Genomic DNA, 24,222 nt, shown 5'->3' on the forward strand with positions numbered 1-24,222 from the left:
GCACAGAAACCTCCGGCCACAGCAATTTCCCCGCACAGCCCCGGGCACGGGGCAGCCCCCTCTGTCCCAGCCACAGCAACCGGGCCGAGCCAGCGCTGCTCCGGCAGCGGCTCCTGCCGAGGCAGCGGCCGCAAGGAGACCGCGAGCAGCCGCTCCCGCAGCGCCCTCACGCCAGCGGCAACACGCGCCGGACACAGCACAACGAACCCGCCCGAGTCCCCTGCCGCCACCGAGGCCCGCAGCCAGCCCCGAGCCCCCGCACAACCCAGCGCGGCTCCCACCTGCGCTGCGGCCTCCTCCGAGCTCCGCCGCCGCCTCACCGCGCTCCGGCCGCTGCCGCCGCTCACGGGACCGCACACACACTCCGACAATGGCGCCGCTGCCCAGCCACGGCCGCCCTCAGCCCGCCACCGGGGCCCTCCTCCGCCCCGCTCCCACCAATCAGCGCGCCACAAACACGACTGACGGCACCATCGCCCAATCGCAGCCAGGGGCGGGCTCTGCACACGGCACAGCCCCGCCCCGCGCTCTCAGGGCCCCCCGGGCTGCGTGAGGGCAGAGCCGGAGCTGAGGAGCAGCCCTGGAACGGGCCCGGGCCCGAGGCGGATTGAGCTGAAAACACAAACAAACTTCTCCGCACCTCCCGCCACGGCTTTCCCGGCACTGCGGCTCCGGTGGCTCCGGCTCCGAGGAAAGCTCTCAGTTTTCCTACCCCTAATTAGGCGCATTAGTGCATCGCTTTAATTTACCACAAGAAAAGGAAATCTGCCCAAAGCTCTGTGGATGAGTGGAGGAAGGGAGCTATTTCTGACAGAAAACTCCCAAATCGCAGACCAGAATAATGAGAACTAAGTGAAGACCCTTAAATCCACTTTTCCTTCCATGCCTCCATTGTGAAAAAGACCCATCACTTTAAAAAAATAATTTAAAGTTTAATAGTAATAAAATTGTCATAAAAATAGTAATATAATTAGAGTAATAAAAATTTGAACAATTGAGATTAGGGCAATACGAGACAATAAGAAGAAAGGTACGGAGGACCGGAGGACCGGGTACCTTTTTTGAGCGAAATAAGCCTGAAAAAGGACACCCATTAACAGAGGATTAACCCTTAAAAGCAATTGCCTGTTGCATATTCATACACCTCATACATGATGCATGAATTCCATTCAAACAAAGGATTCTGTCTGGTCAGTGTCAACTTCTGCCTCCTAATCCTCAGCGGCGTCTTCATGGCTGAGCAAGGCGGGAAGAAGTTCGTTTCTTCTGATAAGAGAGCAGTAAATTCTCTTTCTCTGAAAGATTTAGGTGTCCTGTGGCTGCTATCTGGGTCAAGTACCTCATTCCTTTCTTTAAAAAGTATCCCACATACATTGAAATAAACAAGGGCCAGGAGACTTCTTCTCCTTTTAAACGCCTTTATTAATAGTGTTCAGCTCAGGATTGGGCGGCTCGACGGTCGGCAGCATCCGTCGTCTCTCCCAAGGCGACTCAGAGGAGGAGGATATGCACAGCTCTGTCCACCAGGGGCAGAGCTGGGGAATCAGATCCTCTTGGGAGCCTTTAGGGCCTGCTGATTCCGTTAGATGGTGCCCCTCCCACTCCATCAGCTTGGTCTCACCGCCCGGGTCAACTCTCATGGTCAGGGCGAGAGGCTCCGAAGGTGTTCCGCGTCTCTGCAGGCTCAGCACTCGGCTCCTCACATCCAGACATCACTCCAGTCTCTCAACTCTTAGGCGGCTCGTTGTTTTTGGGGTTTCTCCATGAGTTTGGAGATGGGGGTCCCACAAAACATTCTGGTCTTGGGAGTCACTTTGCATAACCCCCCCACCTTCTCAGGTGTCTTCCCTATTCTGAGAAAGGTAAAACTTAGCCTCGGGCAAGGTCCTCACCCAGGAGAAGGGCCATTACCTCGCCCCAGCCAGGGCTTTTACTAATACAAAAACAACCATTAACGACAACGACCCGTGATTACAATAACAAAGGCAGCAGCCCAGCAGTAGTGGTAACTTTTTCTCCCAGAAAAAAATATTAACCGAATTTTTGTTCATAACAGTCCCCCCTCTTTCTTTGATCGAGCTTAAATTCTAAGCTTGCATCAACTCACAATTTTTTTGTTTTGAATCTACTATAAATCTCTTGTGCACTTTGGTAATCATGGTTACTTAACCTTGTTACTGTCCTTGGTTTCTTCAGGTTGGTCTGCATGGCAAGTACTATTCTACTAAAACAGATAAATAAGCATAGTAAAAAGAGCAATCCTCCAAGTACACACACAGTGAGAAAAAGTATTTTCCCATACATCCTTTTTGAAAATCTTTAGGTTCTCCCACCCACTGGGATCAAGTGTAGGAGTTTGTTCCTCATTATTTACACATGCTAACCTTTTTATTTCGTTTGAAATGTTCCTAATAATTGAATTCTTTATTTTTAATACTGCCTGGAGCCAGATAACTTTGTTTAACATAGATAGTGGAATCCGAATTTGGCTTTTACAATTTTGGATTTTCTCTATTTCTATTCCACTTTGCCTGTTCTGTTTAATTTCTCCCAAATCATTATATATAGGAACTCCCAAACTTGATCCAGTTTCTTTGGGTAATAAGAAAATTGGTTTTATCACTCTAGCGGCGCAGCTGCCAGACAAGATCAAATCTAGGGGTTTAAGGCTCCCCTGAAATGTGTTCCAAAAGGAGTTTTTCTCTTTTCCAGTATACTCATATAGATACTTGTTACAAACAAATTTTCTTACCATTTTCACCATTTCTTTGCTTTTTACTAGATCTGCTGAGCTTGTTTCAGCAGCATCCCATTCGAAGCACAACCAGGCTTCCCCTATAGGGCGCTCTCCTAGAAGTGGCTGCCTAAAACTGGCAGTATTGTATGCTCTCCAATACACTCTCTTATTTTTCTGATAAAGGACCAATTGGGAGAGGTTAACACAATCAGGGTTAGAACTGATGTGGACTCTCCAAGGAGCTCACTTCCTCCTCACAGAGGGGTTGGTAGCATTCACTGCACGGCTCAGCTGGGCTCCCCTGAGCACCACCAGCCATCAGAGCCATCAGTACTACCCTTCCCAAGAGTCCGGTATGGGTCATCTCATACAGCCTGCCCACCCGGCCTTGCCTCTTGGGGAATTTTACTGAGGAAAAGCTTCCAAGCTCTTTAGAGTCCCTTCTACCCGTTTCTCTGGTTAAACCTCTCTTGCTCTGTTCCCTACCAAGTTTGGCTTCCCCCAGGGGAGTGTTCTGTAGAGGATTAACCTGGAGTCTTTAGAAATAAATTGGGGAACTTAACCAGAATTACTTATTTACAGTCTTAAACTTTTTACCAACATAGTTTACACAGAACAGTCTTAAAACATTTTAAGCAATATTAGAACTCTGATACCAATTTTTTTTTTCCACACAGTTCAGTCTTTTTGACTCTTCCTTCTGAGAGTCAGCTTTAAATCACAGTATACTCAGGTGAATTAACTTGTGAAGCAGATGAATCTTGTCCAGCGCCGGGGGGTGAGAGTGATGTGGACTCTGGTCCAATGCCAGAGGGAAAAACTGGGACTCTGGCCCAATGCCAGAAGGACAAAGGGGTGGAGTCCGGTCCAATGCCAGAGGGAGAATGGGGTGCAGTCCGGTCCAATGCCAGAATGCCAGAGGGAAAAAAAACTGGTGTTGAATCCTGGTCCAATGCCAGGGGGTGAGAGTGATGCGAGTCCAACCTTTTCCTTTTGGTCTGCACAGTCGAGTTAGTAATGAAGAGTACCTGAAACGGGCTTTCAAACACAGGCATTAGTGGTCTGCAATTTAATGATTTTATCAAAACTCAGTTTCTCTGTTTAATGTTATTGGTTAATTTCTCTTTTTCCATAGCTTGCATGTTTCTCTCATCAACTTCTACATACTCTGTATTTTGCAAGGAGTTGTATTTCTCAGCTAACTTAACTCCCAAAGTATTTTTATTCCCCTATTTTTCTGTGTATTTAATTCAATGGTTTTTCTGTTCTATTTTTCAAGATCTTATCTATTTATCTCTTGCTTCTGTTTCTTACTTTCACTTACAGCTTAAATACTTCTTTCAACCCCTTACACCTAATTTTTTTTTTTTCTTACACCATTCTTCTACACAATACACTTCCCTCTAAGGAGATGTGGTAAAACTTATGATGCACAATCTACATTACCTCTATTCTAATTTGTCTATATTCATTCTCACACATTCCTTCACACCCTCAAGACACAAACTGGATCATTATTGCTAGAAAATCACTGTGGCTCCCCTCACCTTGGGGTTGGCCCACAGGTCTCAGTATCCCTGGGCCTCTTGGAAGGGCCCTGGCTCTGGTTGCCTCTGGTGCACATTCACCTGTGAGGCTGTCTGCGGGTCAGTCACGCTCTCGCAGCTACGGCTCCCTCACACACCTGAGGAGCACTAGTCTCGTTTGCAGGTCACACACACTCTTTGGCCACAGCCCCCACCCGCCTGGGGGACACAAGCCTGGTTTGCAGGTCACACATACACACACTTCCACTGCCCCCTTCCCACGTGCCCGGGAAGTTGAGGCTGACTTTGTGACTCACTCTCACGCACACAACAAGACAACAATAAGGTACCTTTTACTTTCACATCACTTATTACAAGTTAAGTATTACTGGCCAGTTTTGGTGCTATTGGATATCCTTTCTACCTAGCTGTTTTTGTCTAACTTCAGATGTTTTTCACTATACTATACTATACTATACTATACTATACTATACTATACTATACTATACTATACTATACTATACTTCTTAGTACTTTGTTGAGACAGGACTTATCTGCTCCTGTATCTACTCAAAAATTCTAATTCTTCATTTAAGGGTCCCACTTCAAAGTTTACCAAGGGCTCTTCTAGATGTTACATCAGGTCCCCTATAGTGTAAAGCCCCTGACCCTCTAATCATCACCTTTAAGGATCTTCCCTAAATTATCTTGTTCCCTGGCTATTGCCTTATCAAGACTGAGTTTTCTACGAAACCTCCTGACGTGTCCTGCCTTTCCACAGTAATAGCAATGTCGCTCTCTCAAAGGGCCTTGAGGTGTCTCCATCCCTCTTGTACCTGACAGTACTGGCCTATCCTTGCCTCCTCCTGGTGGTGGACCCGCCCACCCTGCACTTTCTCTAGCTACAGCAACCATGATCTTAGCCTTGGCCCTTGCTTTATCTTCCTCCCTCCTTAAATACACCTTCAATGCCTCTCTTAATAACTCATTAATGCCCTTCTCTTGCCAATCTTCCATCTTTTCCAGTTTTCTCCTTATATCAGGCCAAGATTTGGTAACAAATTGGACTTTTAGCAGCATTTGACCTTCTGGGGTGTCTGAGTCTATTCTAGAGTACAACTGAAAGCTTCGCCTTAGGCGGTTAAGCCAGGCAGCAGGAGCTTCATCCTTCTCTTGTGTACCCTCAAATGCCAATTGGGTGTTAGTTCCTTTGGGAACTGACTCTTTGATCCCCCGTATTATCAAAGACCTATATTCCCTCATGGCCTTCCTCCCCTCTTCCTGGTTAGGGTTCCAGCTGGGAACCGTTAGTGGCAATTTCTGTTCACCTGTTGGCACCTGGGGTCCTGGACTGTTATCTTTCTCCCATATTCTTATGCCAGCCGCCCTTATCATCTGGACCTCTTCTGGGGAAAATAATATACTCAGGATGGAATTCATCTCCCCCCAGGTGTAGATATTTGGACCTAGAAATTGATCCACTTGGTTGGCTATGCCCACTGAGTCCTCAACCAAATGCCCCAACTCTTTCTTGAATCCTCTCACCTCAGAAGCAGTTAGGGGAACATTCACAAAGCCAACACCTCCCGCTACTCCTCCCATAGGAACCTCTCTGAGGGGAAAGAGTCTCTCTGCCTTGGAGGGCTTGGATCTGGTGCTACAGTAAGGCCCATCTTCAGATGCCAAACTACTTTGAGGGTTCTCTGGGTTACCCTGAACTCTCTGCCCATCAGCAGGTGTATTTGCTGATAGCTGTTTATCGGGCGAGGAGGCATTTGTGTCCCAGGTAGAAGGAGGTAAATGGACAGCAATAGGAGGGGGAGAAGAGCCTGAGTAGATATTAAGCAGAGCTGGAGAAGGAGTGGAGAATGCAGCAAGTGGAGTAGGCACTTGTGGTGGTGCAGAAGGAACTGGAGGAGATACTGGGTTTATCATAGCTGAAGCTGAAGAGGTAGAAGGAGGAATTTGAGCAGGTGGTAATGAGATGGCAGCCGGGGGAGGAACCGGACCTGCCATTTGAGGTGCTTGAAGAAGAGGATTATAAGGCGGAGGGGCAGAAGGAGGCAAATAATCCAGGGGGTCCCATCTTTTACTAGTTCTATCATCCCCTCCTTCATTCCCCTCTTTCTTCCTCTGTACCTTACAAATTCGCACCCCTTCATCCCCAACAGCGCTCTTTAACCAGCAAGCCACATACAATAATTGCTCAGGATCAGTATCTCTTTGAGCTGTCAGATAATTATTTAATTGTTGGCACATCCACTTATCCTTTGTCCCACACCAAGGCCATCCTCCTTGCAACTCTAATTCTGACCACGCTTCCATACAATAATGGATCATTTTCACTTTATCTAATCCCTCCGTGGCCTCTAGAGAATCCCATTTTACTAACAGTTCTCCTAAGGGACTATTGGGATGTATATACCTCAGTCTCTTGCCGGTCTTTTTACTATTACAACCTCCCATTTTTCAGGTCTCAATAAAAAATCCCAAAGGTGCCTCTACAGACCGGGAATTTCAAAAAACCTTGTTTGAGGAGCTTCAGCCTCCTCCACTGAACTTCAAATTTCTGCCTGATGCTCAGGACTTTATACTGAAACAACTGCCCAATCTCTTGATTGCCCAACTTCCCAGCGTCAGGTCTTACATCTATCGGGACTTGAACACACGAAGCCTCGGCCAAGAATGCGGGTCGTGCCTGACTCCCTCAGTCAGGAAAAACAACTGCCTGATTTTTTAGTTCGTCTCCCACTCCCGCCACCGGATTTCTCACCAGTCCGGTGCTCCGGTGCTCCTCTGCGTCGCTGTCCTGAGCCGATCTCTCTGGTCCTAGTAGCCAGCTGTCCTCTGAAGATCCAAGATGGCCAGTCCTGAGTCCTCTTGCGGTGTGGCTATTCTGGACGAGAGCCCCCAGCTGAAATAAACAGGGCCAGGAGACTTCTTCTCCTTTTTAATGCCTTTATTAAAAGTGATCAGCTCAGGATTGGGCGGCTCGGCGGGTCTGCAGCGTCCGTCATCTCCCAGGGCGACTCAGAGGAGAAGGATATGCACAGCTCTGTCCACCAGGGGCAGGGCTGGGGGAATCCGGTCCTCGTGGGAGCCTTTAGGGCGTGATGTCCCCGTCAGAGGGTGCTTCAGTCCGGGTCTCGCTCCCTCCCAAACCTGGCCCGGGGGATCTCGAAGACAGGGTGAGGAACGATGAAGGTTTCCCGCATCTCTGCAGGCCTAGCGCTCTGCTCCTCACATCCAGACATCACTCCAGTCTCTCAACTCTTAGGCGGCTCGTTGCTTTTGGGGTTTCCCCGTGGGTTTGGAGTCGGGGTCCCACAAAGCATTCTGGTCTTGGGAGTCACTTTGCATAACCCCTCCCACCCTCTCAGGTGTCTTCACTATTCTGAGAAAGGTACAACTTAGCCTCGGGAAGGTCCCCACCCAGGAGAAGGGCCATTAACTCGCCCCAGCCAGGGCTTTTACTAATACAAAAACAACCATTAACGACAACGACCCGTGATTACAATAACAAAACACTCAGAACTTGGGCAGGGCCAGTGATCTGGCTGCCTCTTTGTAACTTTTTCTCACAACAAAGATATTTTTGTTCATAACAATAGGCTCTAATTTTTTGGGGGGGGACAAATACCATCTGGAGCCTGTGATAACTTTAAAAAGTGGGTCCCCAAGAAGAAGAATTGGAATTTGTAATAGACACAGGGGCAGAGAGAACCTGCCTGTTAAATGTTCCAAAAAGTTATAGTGTAAGCAAACATATAGTGAAAGTAACAGGGGCAAAAAAAGAAAGCTTTACATTTCCAGTCATTAAAGATGTGGTAATTGAAGGAAGAAACTAAAATTTAGATGGGAGATGTGTTATTGGTCCCAGGGGTGAAATAAACGAGGCCAAGAGCCTTCTTCTCCTTTTTAATGCCTTTATTATAAGTGATCAGCTCAGGATTGGGCAGCTCGGCAGGGCTGCAGTCTCCCGTCGTCTCTCCCAGGGCAACTCAGAGGAGGAGGATATGCACAGCTCTGTCCACTAAGGGCAGAGCTGGGGATCAGGTCCTTGTGGGAGCCTTTAGGGCATAATGATCCCTTCGTTGTTTTTGGGGTTCTTCCTGCACGTTTGGAGTAGGGGTCCCACACAGCATGCTGGTCCTTAGAGTTATTTTGCATATCCCTCCCCTCCAAAGTCTTTTCTCTTAACTGTTCGGGAGGTACCGCACCCTTCACTGTCTGAGAGAAGAGCCATTAACTCGCCCCAGCCAGGGCTTTTACCGATACAAAAGCAACTATTAACAACAACGACCCATAATTACCATAACACAGGCAGCAGCCCAGCAGTAGTGGTAACCTTTTTCTCACAGAAAAAAATCAACTGAATTTTTGTTCATAACAGGGGCATGTAGCAATTTATTGGGAAGAGTCTTACAAGTGCAATTAAGAGTAAGAGTTATATCAGAAAACGGGAAAATGACAGCTAGAGTTTTGAAATTAGGCCAAGGCGATGAAGAAAAAAAATATCAACAAAGAAGTTTGGGCTGGAGAAAAAAATAGGGGAAGATTAGATATCGACCCCATAAGGGTTACAATTGAGAGAGAACAAAGAGAGAAGGTGAAGTAGAGAGGTAGTTGAGAAACTCTGAGATGTTAGAATGTGATGACATCTTGGTGCTAGAAGAGAGCAGAAGTGTGAATGAAGGTTTTTTGCATGAAAGGCAGAGAAGTATCTTAACACATGCTTGTTAGCAGGTTATTCAATGCCACACTGAGGTCCAGAAAGACCTTAGAAGAATGAGCCCTGCTTGAAGAGAAAAGAGGATAAGTTGCCTAGAGAAAGAAAAATAATGTCAGGAGCACCTGGGGATGCCAAGTTTGGGGTTGTCAAGGTTGGGAGGTGTCTGAGCGCTCCCTACGATCGGCGGGGTCTCGGGGGCTGCGGCAGGGACCAATCCATGGAGGTGACCCGTGGCAGTGCTGGCAGCAGAGGACACAGGTTTGCGGCCAGGAGCGGGCTGGCTCCGTGGTGGAACTGCCGGGAGGCTCCCAAGACTGTCGGGGTGCCGAGCCCAGGATGGCAGCGTCGGCCCAGTAAGTGAGCCGAGAGAGAGAAGGAAAGAGAGAGAGAGAAGAAGAGAGAGAGAAGGAAAGAGAAAAAGAGAAAGAGAGAGAAGAGAGAGAGAGAGAGAGAGAGAGCATGGGGACCCAAGGCAGCCCCCAGGGTCCCCATGCCTGGGGCTGCTCTCCCCTGCTCCGGCCCTGCAGCCAAGGGGCAGCAGCGGGGGAAGGGCGAAGAACAGCACTGACAGTAAGGCTGTGAAGAGGGGGGGAGAGGGGCTAGCACTAAAAGATAAAATCAAAGCAGATTGCTGACTCTCCAAACCCCACAAAGCAGTTTGTTTTTCTTAAGTAAGAAGGTTTTTTGGGGTTTTTTTGTTTGTGTTTTGTTTGCTGTTAAAGAGAAGGTTTTTTTCCTGAAGAATGGGTTTGTAAGGCTAAAACAATTAAATGCTGCCCAAAAAGTAAAAAACAATAGATGTTATACATCTCGTGTTAAAATTGGTCTAGCTTTTCTTATTTAACTAACTGTAACTCACAGAAACAAGAATTTGCCTCTGCAGCTATTAGCGCAGCTGCATAGAAGAAGAGGCTGCTGTGGAGAAAGCTTTTAGCTTAACCTAGAAAGTTTGGGAAAAAAGCGAATAGTAAAAGTTCATGCAGTATTATCTTTCTTTCTTTACTATGCTATTAAGAAGTCCTTTCCAGGTACTACTGAAGCAACAATCCGAATCATTGTTGCAGAGGGTGAATTCATGCCAGCAGAATCAACAGACTTGTGAAGAAACCTGAGGAATGGACTATCACATTTAAACTGGGTGATACCGAAGTGACTTTCCAATGGGGACTGAGTGGCAATAGTTTGGGAAAACCCAAATGATCCAAGAAATGTACAAAGATTAACACTGAATTAAGAAATAAGATAATGCTTATATCACTGGTTTCGAGCACTGCCTGAATAAAACATCTCCTTGGGGGAGGAAAACTTCAGATAGAACGATCAAGACTGCTTTTGTATTCTGACCTTAGCCTGAGAATTGAACAGGGGAGAAGGGGAATTGCCATTTCCATTAGTAAACTTTATTTGATTCATTCCAATACTGGACACGCTATCTGGGTTATAAGTAAATGCTTAAATTGTGAGAGTAATTAGTATTGTAATTCACAAAATTTATGCTCTTGTTGCAAAAAGAGTGTTAAAGTAATAACTTGGTTTTGTGGATTGGAATTATTAGTGCCTGTTGAACGAGAGATACCTGAGGAACAGTAAGAGACCACAGTTCAAGAGTGTCAAAAACAATTTGCCTAGAAATTAGTTAAGAGAAGGTGACAAGAAAATAGAGGGCAAGACCAGATTGGCCTCTGCATTTTGCCACCGAGAAGATCAAATAAACCTGCTGTGGGTTGCAACCTCACAGGCATGGGAGGTGGGAGTATAAGCCATACTGGACCTCTGTTATTCCTGTTTCCAGCACTCATTTATTGTCTTTTCCCTTTCGGGATATCAGCAAGATTGTGTCAAAAATGCTACAGAAAGCATCACATGGAAAGAAACCAAAGTTTCTCTTTTATTACACACACCCATGTCAACAGCCACTGTTATAACCCATCCAAATTAAAAACCTGTAGGCAAAATAGAGTAAATTATTAGATTACAAGAAACTTAAGAAAAAGTGGCAATAGATTTAGAACTGAATGTCCAAAAGGAGAGAGATGGATTTGTTTTAAATTTAATCTTGAAGATATGGTTCAAGATTTGGTAAAAAAACAAATAATAAACGAAAAGGTAAAACCAGGACAGCCATCTAACTCTGTATTGACTCCAAATTATCTGTTGAATTGTATTACAAGACTCCAAGCAATTATAGAAATGATAGCAAATAAGGCTACCCAGGCATTAGAGTTAATATTAAGCTAGCTAAGCCAAACGAAAACTGTAGGGTATTAGAATAGGTTGGCTTTAGACTATTTATTAGCCAAAGAAGGGGGTGTTTGTGGAAAGTTCAATATATCAGATCATTGAAAATTGATGACCACAGAAAAGTCATTCTAGCAAAAGCAAAAGAAATCAAAAAGAAAAATATATATGCATATAATAACCCAGGTACCAGTCCAAAAATTAGAAAACAATGTTAAAATCTAGCTGGTGGCGTAATGTATTAGAAGAAATTAAGATCTTTCATTTTGTGTTACGACTGTTTTTATATTTCTTACTTGTGTAGTCCCCTGTTTTATTTCACTAGCATAGTCCAGAAGATACAAGTAGAAAAAGATATTGCTCAAGCCAAATTATTTACAAAGAATAAGAGTGGGGATTGTGAAAAATGCATGTATTTTATGATTGGTTTTTCACAAATATTAAAATGAATATTATAAGTGTTGTGTTAGAAAATAATGCTGTATTAATTTTCTTAAATAATGTGTTAAATATAGTTTTAGGTTATAAAAATAGAAACTATGCTATGTAAGATGCTTTGTTTAACAGAAAGGGCTTGCAGTGAGATAGCAGCCACAGGACACCTTTCAGAGAAAGATCTTTCACAGAAAGGGAATTTTTTGCGTTCTTATCAGAAGAAACGAACTTCTTCCCGCCTTGGAGGCGCTGTTAGGATTAGAAGGAAGAAGTTGACACTGACCAGACAGAATCCGGTATTTGAATGGGATTTATGCATCATGTATGAAGTGTGTGAATATGCAACAGTTCTTAAGGGCTAATCCTTTGTTAACGCGGTTTTTTTTCGGGCTCCTGCTGGCCACAAAAGATACCCGGACATCCGTAACTCTTTCTTTTTATTGTCTCATATTGTCTAAATTCAATTTGTCCAAATTGTTATTACTCTAATTGTGTTACTATTTTTATAACCATTTTATTATGATTAAACTTTAAAAATTTTAAAAACAAGTGATTGGCATTTTTCACAGAGGCAAATCCCATCTTTTCCTTGTCCGCCCTCCTTCCTCTCCTCATTCTGTCCTATATCCATCCATGTTCCTTTCCCATCTCCTTCCTCCCTTGTTCCCTCTTGTTCCTTCCTCTCCTCCTGCCTTTTCCTTTTCCCTTCTCCCTCTTTCTTCCTCTCCTTGTCCTTCCTCCACCAGGCACTGTGCTGCAGACAGAGACCAGGGAGAAAAAAATCCCTGCCACAGAATCTCATGGAAGAGGCCATTTGGAACGGCTCCACGGCGCAGGAATCCAGTGGGGAGGAAAAGCCCCAGAGATCCCACACGAGGAGGGGCTGCTGTGGAGAGTCAGGGACAAGCGTGCGGAAGAATTCGGGCTGTACGGTCAGTCAGGACACCCCCCACCCGGCGGTCAGACCTTTGCTCCGTGCCTGGGCGCACCCAGACAGACGTGAGCAGAAGGAAATGACACTGACTGCCCAAGCCATAAAAACCCGTGTAACCCAGCAATAAATGCCATTTGCTGTCCACCACATTGGTGTCAAGAGCATATGGACCGAGTGACCCTGGGCTTTGCGCCACCGTGCCAGAATAAGAACCAGGTCGCCACGCCGTGAGAAGGCAACAGGCTGCAAAACCAGCCCGGGGAGCTGTGAGGAGGTAAAAGCCTCCGTGTGCTAGGAAGGGTGAGGGGAATGTGAGAAGAGCTTCAGGCAGAGCTCAGCCTATTCTTGGTGCCTCCAAAAACGGCGGTGCCGGATGCAGAGATCCACGGGGCAGCAGAGATCCCCCTGCAGATCCATCGGGCTGCGGAGATCCCCTTGCAGCCCCCGGAGCAGCCACGCTGGAGCACGGCGATGCCTGAGAGGAGGCTGTGACCCCGCGGCCAGAGGGCCCCGCTGGAGCAGCCTGTCCTGGCAGGACTGACCCCGGGGCACAGTGACCCACGCTGCAGCACTTGGAGGGAGCTGTGCCCCGTGGGATGGACTCGGCTTGGAGAAGTTCTGGAGATGTCTCCGGTGGGAGAGAGCCCAGGGTGCAGCAGGGGAACGACTCCTGTCCCTGAGCAGAGGGAGAAACCCTGGGGCATGAACTGAGCCCGGCCCCATTCCTGCCTGCGGCACTGCCGGGGTAGGAGGCGCAGCTGGAAGGAGGGAGGCGTGGGGGAAAGCTGCATTTAAGGGTCTTCACTTACTTCTCATTATCCTGCTCTGAGTTTTTGGAGTTTTCTGTCAGAAATCTCTCCCCTCCCCCACTCATCCACAGGGCTTTGGGGCGGTTTTCCCTTTTTGGGGGAAATCAAAGCGATGCACGGATGTTCCTAATTAGGGGTAGGAGAAGTGAGGATCCAGGGCTTCCCGCTGAGCCAGAGACACCGAAGCGACAGTGCCGGGAAAGCCGTGGCGGGAGGTGCGGAGAAGTTTGTTTGTGTTTTCAGCTCAATCCCCTCGGGCCCGTTCCAGGGCTGCTCCTAAGCTCCGGCTCTGCCCTCACGCAGCCCGGGGGACCCTGAGAGGGCGGGGCGGGGCTGTGCCGCGTGCAGAGCCCGCCCCTGGCTGGGATTGGGCGATGATGCCGTCAGTCATGGTTGTGGCGCGCTGATTGGTGGGAGCGGGGGGGAGCAGGGCCCCGGTGGCGGGCTGAGGGCGGCCCTGGCTGGGCAGCGGCGGCATTGTCGGAGCGTGTGTGCGGTCCCGTGAGCGGCGGCAGTGGCCGGAGCGCGGTGAGGCGGCGGCGGAGCTCGGAGGAGGCCGCAGCGCAGGTGGGAGCCGCGCTGGGTTGTGCGGGGGCTCGGGGCTGGCTGCGGGCCTCGGGGGCGGCAGGGGGCTCGGGCGGGTTTGTTGTGCCGTGTCCGGCGCGTGTTGCCGCTGGCGTGAGGGCGCTGCGGGAGCGGCTGCCCGCGGTCTCCTTGCGGCCGCTGCCTCGGCAGGAGCCGCTGCCGGAGCAGCGCTGGCTCGGCCCGGTTGCTGTGGCTGGGACAGAGGGGGCTGCCCCGTGCCCGGGGCTGTGCGGGGAAATTGCCGTGGCCGGAAGTTTCTGTGCGCAGAGGAGACAGAGGAGTCCTGTAAAAGTGACTTTATTGCTGAGCAGAGGGAGAGGCCGTGGGGCATTTGCCGTGCGGTCTCTGCCATAGTTGTAGTTCGCAGCCTCCTTTTTATCCTCATTTTCCCGGCTGTGTCTCCCTCTCCCTTTGCCCACTGGCTGAGGTACTTAGAAGGTTCATAGCTCCCGATCCGCCAACTGCATGTCCTCGTTAATGTGCACCCCCACTTTTGTATAACAGCCGATATTCACGGCTCTGTAAAGCCTTTGTTCTCCTGGAAGTTCCGGAATTTAGCGGGACTTTTTGTGAGAAGCAGTCCATGTTAATTAGGAACATTTATTGAAGCCGATGGTTTTGCCTGTTGCTTCCTTATCGACGAGTCCCTGGCCCCTCGCTCAGCTCCTGAATGAGCTGCACTCTCAAGGTGTGGAGCATGGTAAAAAGATGAGAGTTGCTGTAGCACATCAGAGGAGAAACAGCATTCGTTTAACCCATGGTCTGCCACAGAGCCACAAAACCGTGTCTCATTCCCATCCTTTCCACGTTTGGGCTGGAGCATGAGGTGCTTTCTTACTTCCTTTGTTATCTGTTTCACCACTTTTCCTTTGTCCTCTTTGCCAACAGCAGTTTGAGTCATTTAATTTTCCACAAACTCCTCTTTTTTCTGCTAACAGATGATCTGATCCCATCCCATGGTTAAGTGTTGTGTTCCTCATTTCAGTGGATTGTTCAGCAGGAAGGTCAGGAGCCTGAGCTGTCTGGTTGGTTATTATTGCGAGGGCAGCTTGTAATCTAATGATGCTATTGAAATGACAAATGGGTTCTGTGGCTCCTGATATGAATTGGTTCGGGTTCCCAGGGCCTGGTCCATGGTGTTGTAGGATTTGTTCTGCTGGCCGTTCATCTTTTCCCCATTTTTGGCTGCTCTCTCTAGCCAGGGCTACATCAATTGACTGCTTTGCTCTAATTAAATCAGCCAATAGTTGTAATCACAACTGATTTCCCTGAATTTATGGTAGCAAAAAAATCCCCAGTGGTCTAATATAACCTATATAACTTAGACAGTGACAGCACATGTTGGAGTGGGCAGAGGGATGAATCCTCCCCCCTTATTTATAGTGAAGTTTTCCCAACATTCTCCATGTGCTGTTTCCTTTTGCAGCTTCACCCGTTTCTGTTGCAGGGTCATATATCCTCCCCCTGGGCTCTGCCTCGACCTGTGCAAATTCCATCAGTGCCAGCAGGCAGAGCTTGGGGTGAGGGGCAGAGGGAATCAGCCCAATTCCTGCCCCAGGCAAGAGACCCAGGTGCATTGTCCACCCTTTGCCCAGCAGTGTTCATTTGCATTTCTAAAGCTCCTCTGGAGGCTGCCTGGAATGAAGCTTCTCTTCCAGGGCAGCCATCTGGTGAGTCACATGTGGTCCCCCAAGAATCTGCTGTGTTTTAAATAAAAGTATTAACTATTTACGAGTTCCAAGTATTACGGTTAAAGCTCTTCACTTCTACAAATGCACCATAAAGGAGAACTTGGAAAAACCCAGACCAAAAATTGATTCTCACACTTCTGTCCAAAACCCACCTGACAATATAAAGTGGGAATTATTATAAAAAGTTATTATAATTTTGTTATCTTATCACTGAAACTGCAGGGAAAACAAAAACTCTCCAAGAATCTCTTTAGTGTTAGACAGTCAAGGCATTCCTTGGTTCTGACCTGGATGTGCAACAGAAATAATTTCTTTCACAAATAGCCTGGCTGTGCAGAGAAAATCATTCCATGCCATGTGAGTTTTACTCGATTTTCCCTCAACTTTATGTGGTCGGAACCAATCTAAATCCACTGCTTTAATGTTCATTGCTTCCAAGTTGTGTAAGTTTTTAGTATTTGGTTTCCTGTTGGATCCGGATTTCTTCCCCTCTGATGTGAATTCAGTCTCCACACTCCTGGATTTCCTTCTCAGCCTTTTCCAGCCCAGGTGTCTCTAGCTCTGTTGGGGGCAGTGTCTGGGGTAGCTGTTGGTTGCTGTTTGCTGCTGGGCAATGTTGATGTTTTGTTGCTGGTCGTTATCTCTGTGGGTGTCTTTTGGGCTGTTCCCAGTGTGTTCAGATGTTAAACTCATCTCCATTGAGTGGTGTAACATCCCGTTAATAAAACCTTTAAAATTCCTTTCCCAAAGGCAAACCTTTGAGTAGAGAAACCTTTCTGAGCAGAGAAATAAGATTTGAAAGAACCGAAATCAGTACATTTTGCAGCAGTGCAATGGCAGGCAGCCCAGAGTGTGGGTGTCAGTGAGCCCCAGAGTGGAATTGTGCCGTGGTGTTCCCCAGCAGCTGTGGCAGTGCAGGCCCAGCCAGCGCTGAAGCTGCAGCAGTGGCAGCAAGGCTTGGCCCCAGGGGCTGGAGATGGCAGAGGAGGGTGGCCAGGATTGCAGAGGATTCCAGGCGAGGATCTGTGGGCAGGCGCAGGGGCTTGGCCCGCTGTGGAGCCCTGGCTGCTGCTGCGTTGCCTTCAGGGCAGGCTCAGGGACGGCCTCCCATCCTCCTGCTGCGGGCGGGAAGTGCAAATCTCCGGGGCTTCAGAGCCCTTGAGGCCAGGCTGAGGGGTGCCCCCGTGTTGAGCTGTGCTGGCGGCTGTTTCTGGCCTCAGGGACACTTGGCATGGGCCCCTTGGCCACCAGTGGTGCTGCTTTGCACTCCTTAGGCAGGAGCCGATGTCCTGGCTGGGTGTTGGCAGCAGCAAAGTGCCAGGGCAGTCTCTGTGCCAGCCCAGCTTCCTGTGGGAGAATGTGCCTTGATATCTGCTCCAGTGGTTGCTGAAGCAGTGAGAATTGCTTTTGCCCCCCTGTTAGGTGCCATGGTGTCAGCAGAAGATGTTGAAGCCTTCCTGCTCAGGGCATTTCAGTGCCAGGCTCTCACAGGCCCCCACAGCTCCTTGGGTTGAGCTGAGCATGGGGCAGTGACCTGGGCTGTGTCTGATTCCCCTTCCTTAATAGCAGCCTGTCTTGTAGCTCTTTTCCCTTCTGCTGCCCTTGCAGAGCCATCCACAAACACATTTTCTCCCTCAGGCCAGGGAATGTCCCATCATCAATCTGTTCCAGCCTGGGTCTGGAGCTCTGTCCCTTGAGTGCTGTCGTGGGTTCCTTGCCAGCCCCTCTCCAGGCTGTTCAGACAGGAGGCTGGGTTTAACCCTTTCCCTGTCCTCAGTTCTAAATCCTCCTGTGCCATTGAACAAGTTTCATACTGTAATAACCAAGCCCTGCTCATCCATTTAGAGGCTGTTTAGGTTGTCAAACCTTTACCTTGATGCCAGACTTGAACTATAGGAGATCCTCCTGTTATCATCACTTTTCAGGCGAGGCCACTCTCTGGCCACTGGGTTAAACATTTTAGCACAAGAATTCCTTTGACTAGACCCTGTTTAAAATCCACCTATAATTCAGATTCTTTTTCCTTTTTGGAAGGCCCAGGAAAACTGCCTCAGTTAATCTTCATTTTAACACTTGAAAATTCTGTGTTTCCTCCTCCTGTCCATCCATCCAGTTATTTGACTGGCTGGATAGGAGTGTTGTAGGGAGACATCCCTGGCTCCAAAAGCCCTGCCTTTAACAGGGACTCAATACCAGGCTGTGAGCCCTGCCTTCCCTCTCTTGGAACAGGGTATTGCTTGTCCTAGTTGTTTTAAAGTAATTTGTAGTGACTCCATATCTAATTTTCCCTCTTTCCCTGGCTCTGCCCGCACTTCTGGGTTCACTTCAGCATGGACCTTTTCAATCTTGTCACACAAATGTAGAACAGAACTGGCCTCTGCAACCCCTTTTACAGTATTAAAATCCTGCTCTCAAATTCCTTCCTAGGTAATTACAATCACAGGAGGAAGAAAAAGAAATTGATTTGATTCAAACCTATGCCCCACAACTTCTAATAGTAGTTGAACAAGTCATACCTGCTCATCTTTCCCACTCATTCCCTTAAAAATCAAATATTCCTTTACTCTTTCCACCCTTCGGTCTAAGATTCAGAGTGGATTGAGAGGCCCCTGTGTCCATCAGGAAATGCCTCCTCTCAATGCAGACCCACCCTGAATGTTCTCAAGGGCTGCAGTGTAGAGGGTCCCTGGTGTGATGGGAGCTGTGACAGCCCTGCCAATCCATGTCCATCAAGGGGTGGACTTGCTGGTCCTGAGGGTGCTGCTGTCTGTGCTTGCAGTGTCCTTGTGCCCTGCAGCTGGAGCCCTGGTTCCTTGCCAGGGGCTGTTTGGGTGGGCTCTCCCCTGCCGAGGAGGGCAATGCCTCTGCCAGGAGCTTGTGGCCGAGCCGTGCCCTGGGTGCTGGGGCCCCCTTGGGCCCTGGGGTTGATCCCTCGGGGGCTGTAGGAATTGTGCCCTGGCCTTTGCCTTCAGCTTGGCATTTTGCTGCTCCCTTCTTGCATTCACCTGCTGTGCCTTTGTGCCCAAGTGCTGCAGGGCCTTCTTGTGCCCCTCCTGCAGCCCCCCTCAGTGCCTGTGGGTGCTTGTCTTGCTTTACAAGAGAGGTGTCTGCTCAGGAAGGCAGAAAAAGCCTCTCTTGGAATGGAGAATGCAAACCCCCTCCCTCTTAATTTTTAGAATGGTGAATTCAAGGGGCTCTCAGGCAAAGATATGGGAATAGGAATACCAGTTGTTTACTAGTGTGTATAATAAAGCAAACAAACACCAACAGCTGCGGCACTGACAGCAAACAGAGCCCGGACCCAGTCCCGGCCTTTGGGCTGCAGCGCTTTGCCCTTGGGTGCAGTTCCGGGCACGGACGGCAGGGGCGCTGATGGCTCCCGCGGGGCGGAGTAGCGCATCCCTCCCATGGGAACCTCTCTGAACGGAAATAGAGCAATCCCTTCATCTAACTCTTTCACTTTTTTACCTTCTCTAGCCTTTCTCCCGTGTTTTGGGAAAGAATTTGGAGAGCGCTGCCTGTTAGCTGAGCTCCTAGTGTTTCGATATGTTGCTTCCTGTAGAGAGAGAGAGTTTCCCTGAACAGCCGGAGCTGTGGTTACCAAGGGGCCGTAACTCAGAGCAGGACGGTGTCAGGGGAGGATATCCCGCCGAGGCTCGGTGGGAGTGTGGGCAGGGTCTGCTGACGGAATTGGCAGAGGGGAATCTTCCCGTGGAGCCCGAGGTGGAGCGTGGGTAGCCCCCGCATGGCTGATGGCGGCTGATCCGGCAGCTGCCGGCAGAGCAAAGGCAGGTGGGAGAGCCCGGCAGCAGCGGCGGTGCGCAGCGCAGGTGGCACGGGCAGGGCAGCCGGGGATGGGATGGCTGGGACCCCCCCTGGGTGCGGTGGGCGCAGTGACCTCGGAGCAGGCGGCAGGACAGAGCAACCCCCATCTTCCCCAGCATGGCCGGCAGAGCGGCCGCGGGCCAGGCAGTGGGAGCAGGGCACACAAATTGAGCGACAGCGCAGGGGCAGGTGGAGCTGCCCTGGGCAGTGAGGCGGCACCTGGGATGGAAACCGGGGCAGGCGGAGCTGAGGCGGGCAGCGAGCCGGGACCCGGGACCGGCGCCTGGGCCGCGAACGGAGGGGGCAAGACCTGCAGAGGATGCCACTCTCTTTCTGATTTTTCCTCCTGCTCCTCTCCCTTTCATTTCCCCTTTTCTTTTCTTGTTTTTTTCTCGGGGCTTTCTGATACTTCAAAGATTTTTATCCTCTTAAAATCTCCTGTCTAACATGTGGCATATTGTCTTTTTTCTAGAGTAAGCGGGTTTTTTTTGCAAATAAACCAAGAGCCTCACAAATCTAAACTTCTGCATGGATACTTTGAAATGGTCAACCAGCTAACTCATGACCTCCAAATGTTGTTTTTCTCTTCACCTTTTTATTTCTCCTTTTGCAAATTAAACATCTCTCAGGTACTGGCTTTGCTACTCCAAAAATCCCAGTGCACCCATGCTCCCTTAAAAAATGATCACACAAATCTTGAGTACCCCAGTGGGTTTTCTGATGCAAGTCTTCTAATATTTTCCTAGTAAGCACATTTTATTATGAAATTGTCTTCCATCAAGAAGTTTCCATTTCCCTGATTTATCTTTTTCACTTCCTGTCTTGTTTAATTCTTTTGTCTCGGCTTCCCTAAACTTTGGAATTTGCAGCTTTTCCTCTTTTGGAGTTATTATTAACATAACTCTTTTATCTCCATTATCTACTGCCTCCTTAGCTTTGTGATGTTCCCCAGTTTGCCTCTCCTTTGGCCCGGGCCAGGTTCCCCCCGCCCGCAGCGGCTGGAGCAGCCGAGAGCCCCGCGCTGCCCATCCCGACCTGTCCCGGCTCCATCCCCGCTCCTGCCGCGGGCTGCGAGGGCTGCCGGAACGGGGCACCGAGGGTGTGGCTGCTGCTGGGGGAGGAGAAGGAGGGAGGGAAGGGCAGGGATGAAGGGGGAGGAGGAGGTGGGGTTAGAGGGGAGGAGCAGGGGGAGAAGGGATGGAAGAGAAGCGGTGGAGGTGTAGAGAGAGCAGCAATGGAAGGAGGAGGTGGGGTTAGGGAGGTGGAAGAGGAGAAGGTATGAAAGAGCAAGGATGGTTGAGGCGAAGGAGGTGGAGATAAGACAGAGGAGGAGGGGGGAAGGAAGGGGAGGAGCGGGAGGAAGAGGAGGGACAAAGGCAGATGGAGGCTGAGCTGAGGGAGCCACGCTGTCCATCCCTGCCTGAATTCGCAGCCCCCACCTGTGGGATCATCGTCCCCCCATCGCACCCATGAGCGGGGAGGGGGAGCTCGACTCGAATATCCCGGGGGGTCCCTGGGTTGGAGTTTTTGGGGGGGTGTTTGAGAATGAAGAAGTCCAAGGCTGAGTGGAAAAGGCCCCTTGGGGGGACATCGGGGGGTGGCGGTGGCGGCTGCCGGCAGAGGCAGCCTGGAGGAGCAGAGCCCTGTGTCCCCCAGGAGCCCAAAGTGGGGAGCCCAGAGAGGGGGGAGCGGCACCATTGGCGGGAGCCTCAAGAGCCTGGAGAGGGGCAGGGGGGACTCCTTGTAGCTGCTGCAGGCCAGAGCAGAGAATGAGGGGAGAAGGGAGCTCGGGAGCCTAAACAACCACGGCATCCTGAAATTGGGAGAGTGAAGCAGGGGGAGCTTTTGGGATTGCTGGGACTGCCAGCAGCCTGGGCAGGGCAGACACAAGGCACAAGGGGGGCCCCGAATCCAAGCGTGACCCCCGAGCAGCTGGGACAAGGGGGAACCTCTGAAAAGCAGAGGGGAGGGACCAGGGACGGGGAACTTTTGGGAGGCTTTTTCAGGGCTGAGTCTGGGTGTTTGGGAGGTGTTTCTGGAGCCGAGATGGCCAGTGGCTTGTAGAGATGGACTCGGGCAGAGGGAACTCAACATTCTCATCCCTTTTAATCCCCAAACCAGGATTTCCCTTTGCCAACTTCTTGGAGGCTGCAAGGATGATGCCAGGGACACTGAGGAAGGTGAGGAGGAAATTAGTGTCTCTGGATTCTTAAAATCAGAGGGTTTTGGGAAAGCTGCAAAAGACAAGCCTCAGAGACATTAGAACTGATTGAAGCTTTGCAGCAGCCAATAGATTGGTCAGCAGAATAATTATATAAGAAGTTGAAATTAAGGAGAAATAGAACAATGGTCTGTGTGCATTAATGCTTATCTAGAATAACTCCCTAACCTGCTGAAAAGTGTATCTAGCAAGATATTGGGAAGTTCCAAGATTAATAATGGAGCTCTGTGCATTGTGTTTTAAGGCTTACAGGCAGGTATTGTATTTGAAATAAGCAAGCATTGTTTTAACTGTCAATGTGCTTATAGTGCTTGGATAGAACTAATGTCAATATGCTTTTGCTTTGCATGATTGGTCAAAAACTTTTTAAAGTAAATTTTAACGTGAAGTTCTTTTTCTACTACTTGTGATATGAGCTGCTGACATTTTGCCATTGTCATAACCAAGTAATGAGACAGATGTTGGAAAATCACACAGCTCAGGAGGCATTCCCAGCAGTCCAGTCCTGTTTGTGATTTGTGCACAGCCCTGAGCTGGCGATGAGTGCCCCTTTCCCCACTGTGCTGCTCCATCTCCCAGCCCAGCATGGCTCCAGCGGCAGCTCAGCCCTGGGGGGATCTCCTTGGCCTTGCCTGTGGCGTGGAGGCAAATCCCATCCTGTCCTTGTCCTTCCTCCCCCAGAGCAGGAGCTGAGCATGGAGAGCAGGGAGGACAAATGCCTGCGTCAGAACCTGGTGGAAGAGGCCGTTTTGAGCGGCTCCACGGCGCAGGAAGCCAGCGGGGAGGAAAAGCCCCAGAGATGCCGCACGAGGAGGGGCTGCAAACGCAGCCGGCGGGGATCTGAGGGGGAAAGAGCCAGCCTGGGCCAGGAAGGTGGCCGGAGACGGAGCCAGAGCTCGGAGCTGGTGCTCCATGAGCAGCTCCATGATGGGGAGAAGCCCCACACGTGCGTGGAGTGTGGGAAGAGCTTCAGGTGGAAAGGCGACCTGATCAGGCACCAGAGGATCCACACTGGGGAACGGCCCTATGAGTGTGGGGAGTGTGGGAAGAGCTTCAGTGTGAGCGGCAATCTGATCACGCACCAGAGGATCCACACTGGGGAGAGGCCGTACAAGTGTTCTGAGTGTGGGATGTGCTTCAGAGAGAGCTCCAGCCTGATCAGCCACCGGAGGACCCACACTGGGGAGAGGCCCTATGAGTGTTCCAAGTGTGGGAAGAGGTTCAAGACCAGCTCCCATCTCCTCCAGCACTATCGGATTCACAGAGAGGAGAGGCCCTTCCAATGCCCCGACTGCGGGAAGGGATTCAAGCACAGCTCCTCCCTCATCACCCACCGGCGCACCCACACTGGGGAGAGGCCCTACAAGTGTGATAAATGCAGGAAGAGGTTTGCAACTAGCTCCTGTCTCCTCCTGCACTATCGGATTCACTCAGAGGAGAGGCCCTTCCGCTGTCCCGACTGTGGGAAGGGATTCAAGCGCAACTCCACCCTCATCACCCACCGGCGCATCCACACTGGGGAGAGGCCCTACGAGTGTCCCCAGTGTGGGAAGAGCTTCTCCTGGAGCTCTAACTTGACCCGACACCAGCGGAGACACCACTAAGGGAAGCCCTGCGAGTGCCCCGAGTGTGGGCAGAGCTTCGTGCGCTGCTCCAGCTCCATCCCCCACTGGAGGAGGCACTTTGGGCACAGCCTTGGTCACTCACATTCCCTGTGATCCATGTTGAGGACACACCTGGCTGCTTCTCCTTTTGGTTTGGCCTTAATTTTCCTCTGCTTCACCTTCATCCTTTAAAAACACCCAAAACTGGATTAAATGAAGGAAATTGATCGAATATATCTGACGTTGCATAATTTCTCAGTTGTTTTAGAGGGAATTTAGGTTTTGGGGACAGGTTCTGTGTGGATTGCTGCTGTTGCTAAGAGGCAGGAATTTGATCTCACCCTTCTTGTGTTGCTAAGAACTCCTCCCCGACCCCAACCCCAATTCCACCTTTGGGATATCCTGTAAAAACTCCACGGCTCTGCCTTTGCCCTGTCTTCGGGTTTGGGCCTCCCATCCCCCTCCGAGGTAAATTTGGGGGTCCCATTCCCCTCCCAGCTCTATTTTGGGGTCCCGACTCTCTTTTTCCCGCTCTCTTATTTCCAATCGTTCCCCCAGTCCCTTCCCCGTGTTTGGTTTTGGGTGCTCCAGGCCCCTCCTGCTCCGTTTTGGGGTCCTGACCCCATTTTGGATTAATTTGGGGTCCCCAGCCCATCCCCAGGGTCACCTTCCCCCCGCTCCCCAAATTCCGCTCCTGGCAACTGAAGAGTCATCAGCGAGACATGCTCTGATTCGCTGGAAATTACCCTGCACGGACTCTGCGTAATTACTGCAGCGAGAGGCCTTGGTCTGTGCCCGGCAAGTCATGAGTCAGAGTCGGGCCGGGCGCTGATTGGCTGCAAATCGCTGGGTGGGACCAGTGCTCTGAGTTTGCGCCCAGCAACT

At 49.9% G+C, this 24,222-nt stretch overlaps 1 protein-coding gene and 1 pseudogene across 1 annotated transcript; one reads left to right on the plus strand and one right to left on the minus strand.

Moving 5' to 3' along the window:
• Positions 1 to 24,222, minus strand: part of LOC134432716 (uncharacterized) — an 899,340-nt pseudogene that overhangs the window by 507,986 nt on the left and 367,132 nt on the right.
• Positions 22,414 to 23,569, plus strand: LOC134432787 (zinc finger protein 239-like). The gene has a single exon (XM_063181697.1). The coding sequence runs from the start codon at positions 22,429 to 22,431 to the stop codon at positions 23,335 to 23,337; it is 909 nt and encodes a 302-aa protein (XP_063037767.1). The 5' UTR covers positions 22,414 to 22,428; the 3' UTR covers positions 23,338 to 23,569.

This window comes from Melospiza melodia, assembly GCF_035770615.1.
Source record: "Melospiza melodia melodia isolate bMelMel2 chromosome 7 unlocalized genomic scaffold, bMelMel2.pri SUPER_7_unloc_1, whole genome shotgun sequence".
Lineage (NCBI taxonomy): Eukaryota > Metazoa > Chordata > Aves > Passeriformes > Passerellidae > Melospiza > Melospiza melodia.

Bases quoted from the DNA above. Each gene is read 5' to 3' on its own strand.
- LOC134432787 (XM_063181697.1), top strand. From the start codon at position 22,429: ATGGAGAGCAGGGAGGACAAATGCCTGCGTCAGAACCTGGTGGAAGAG.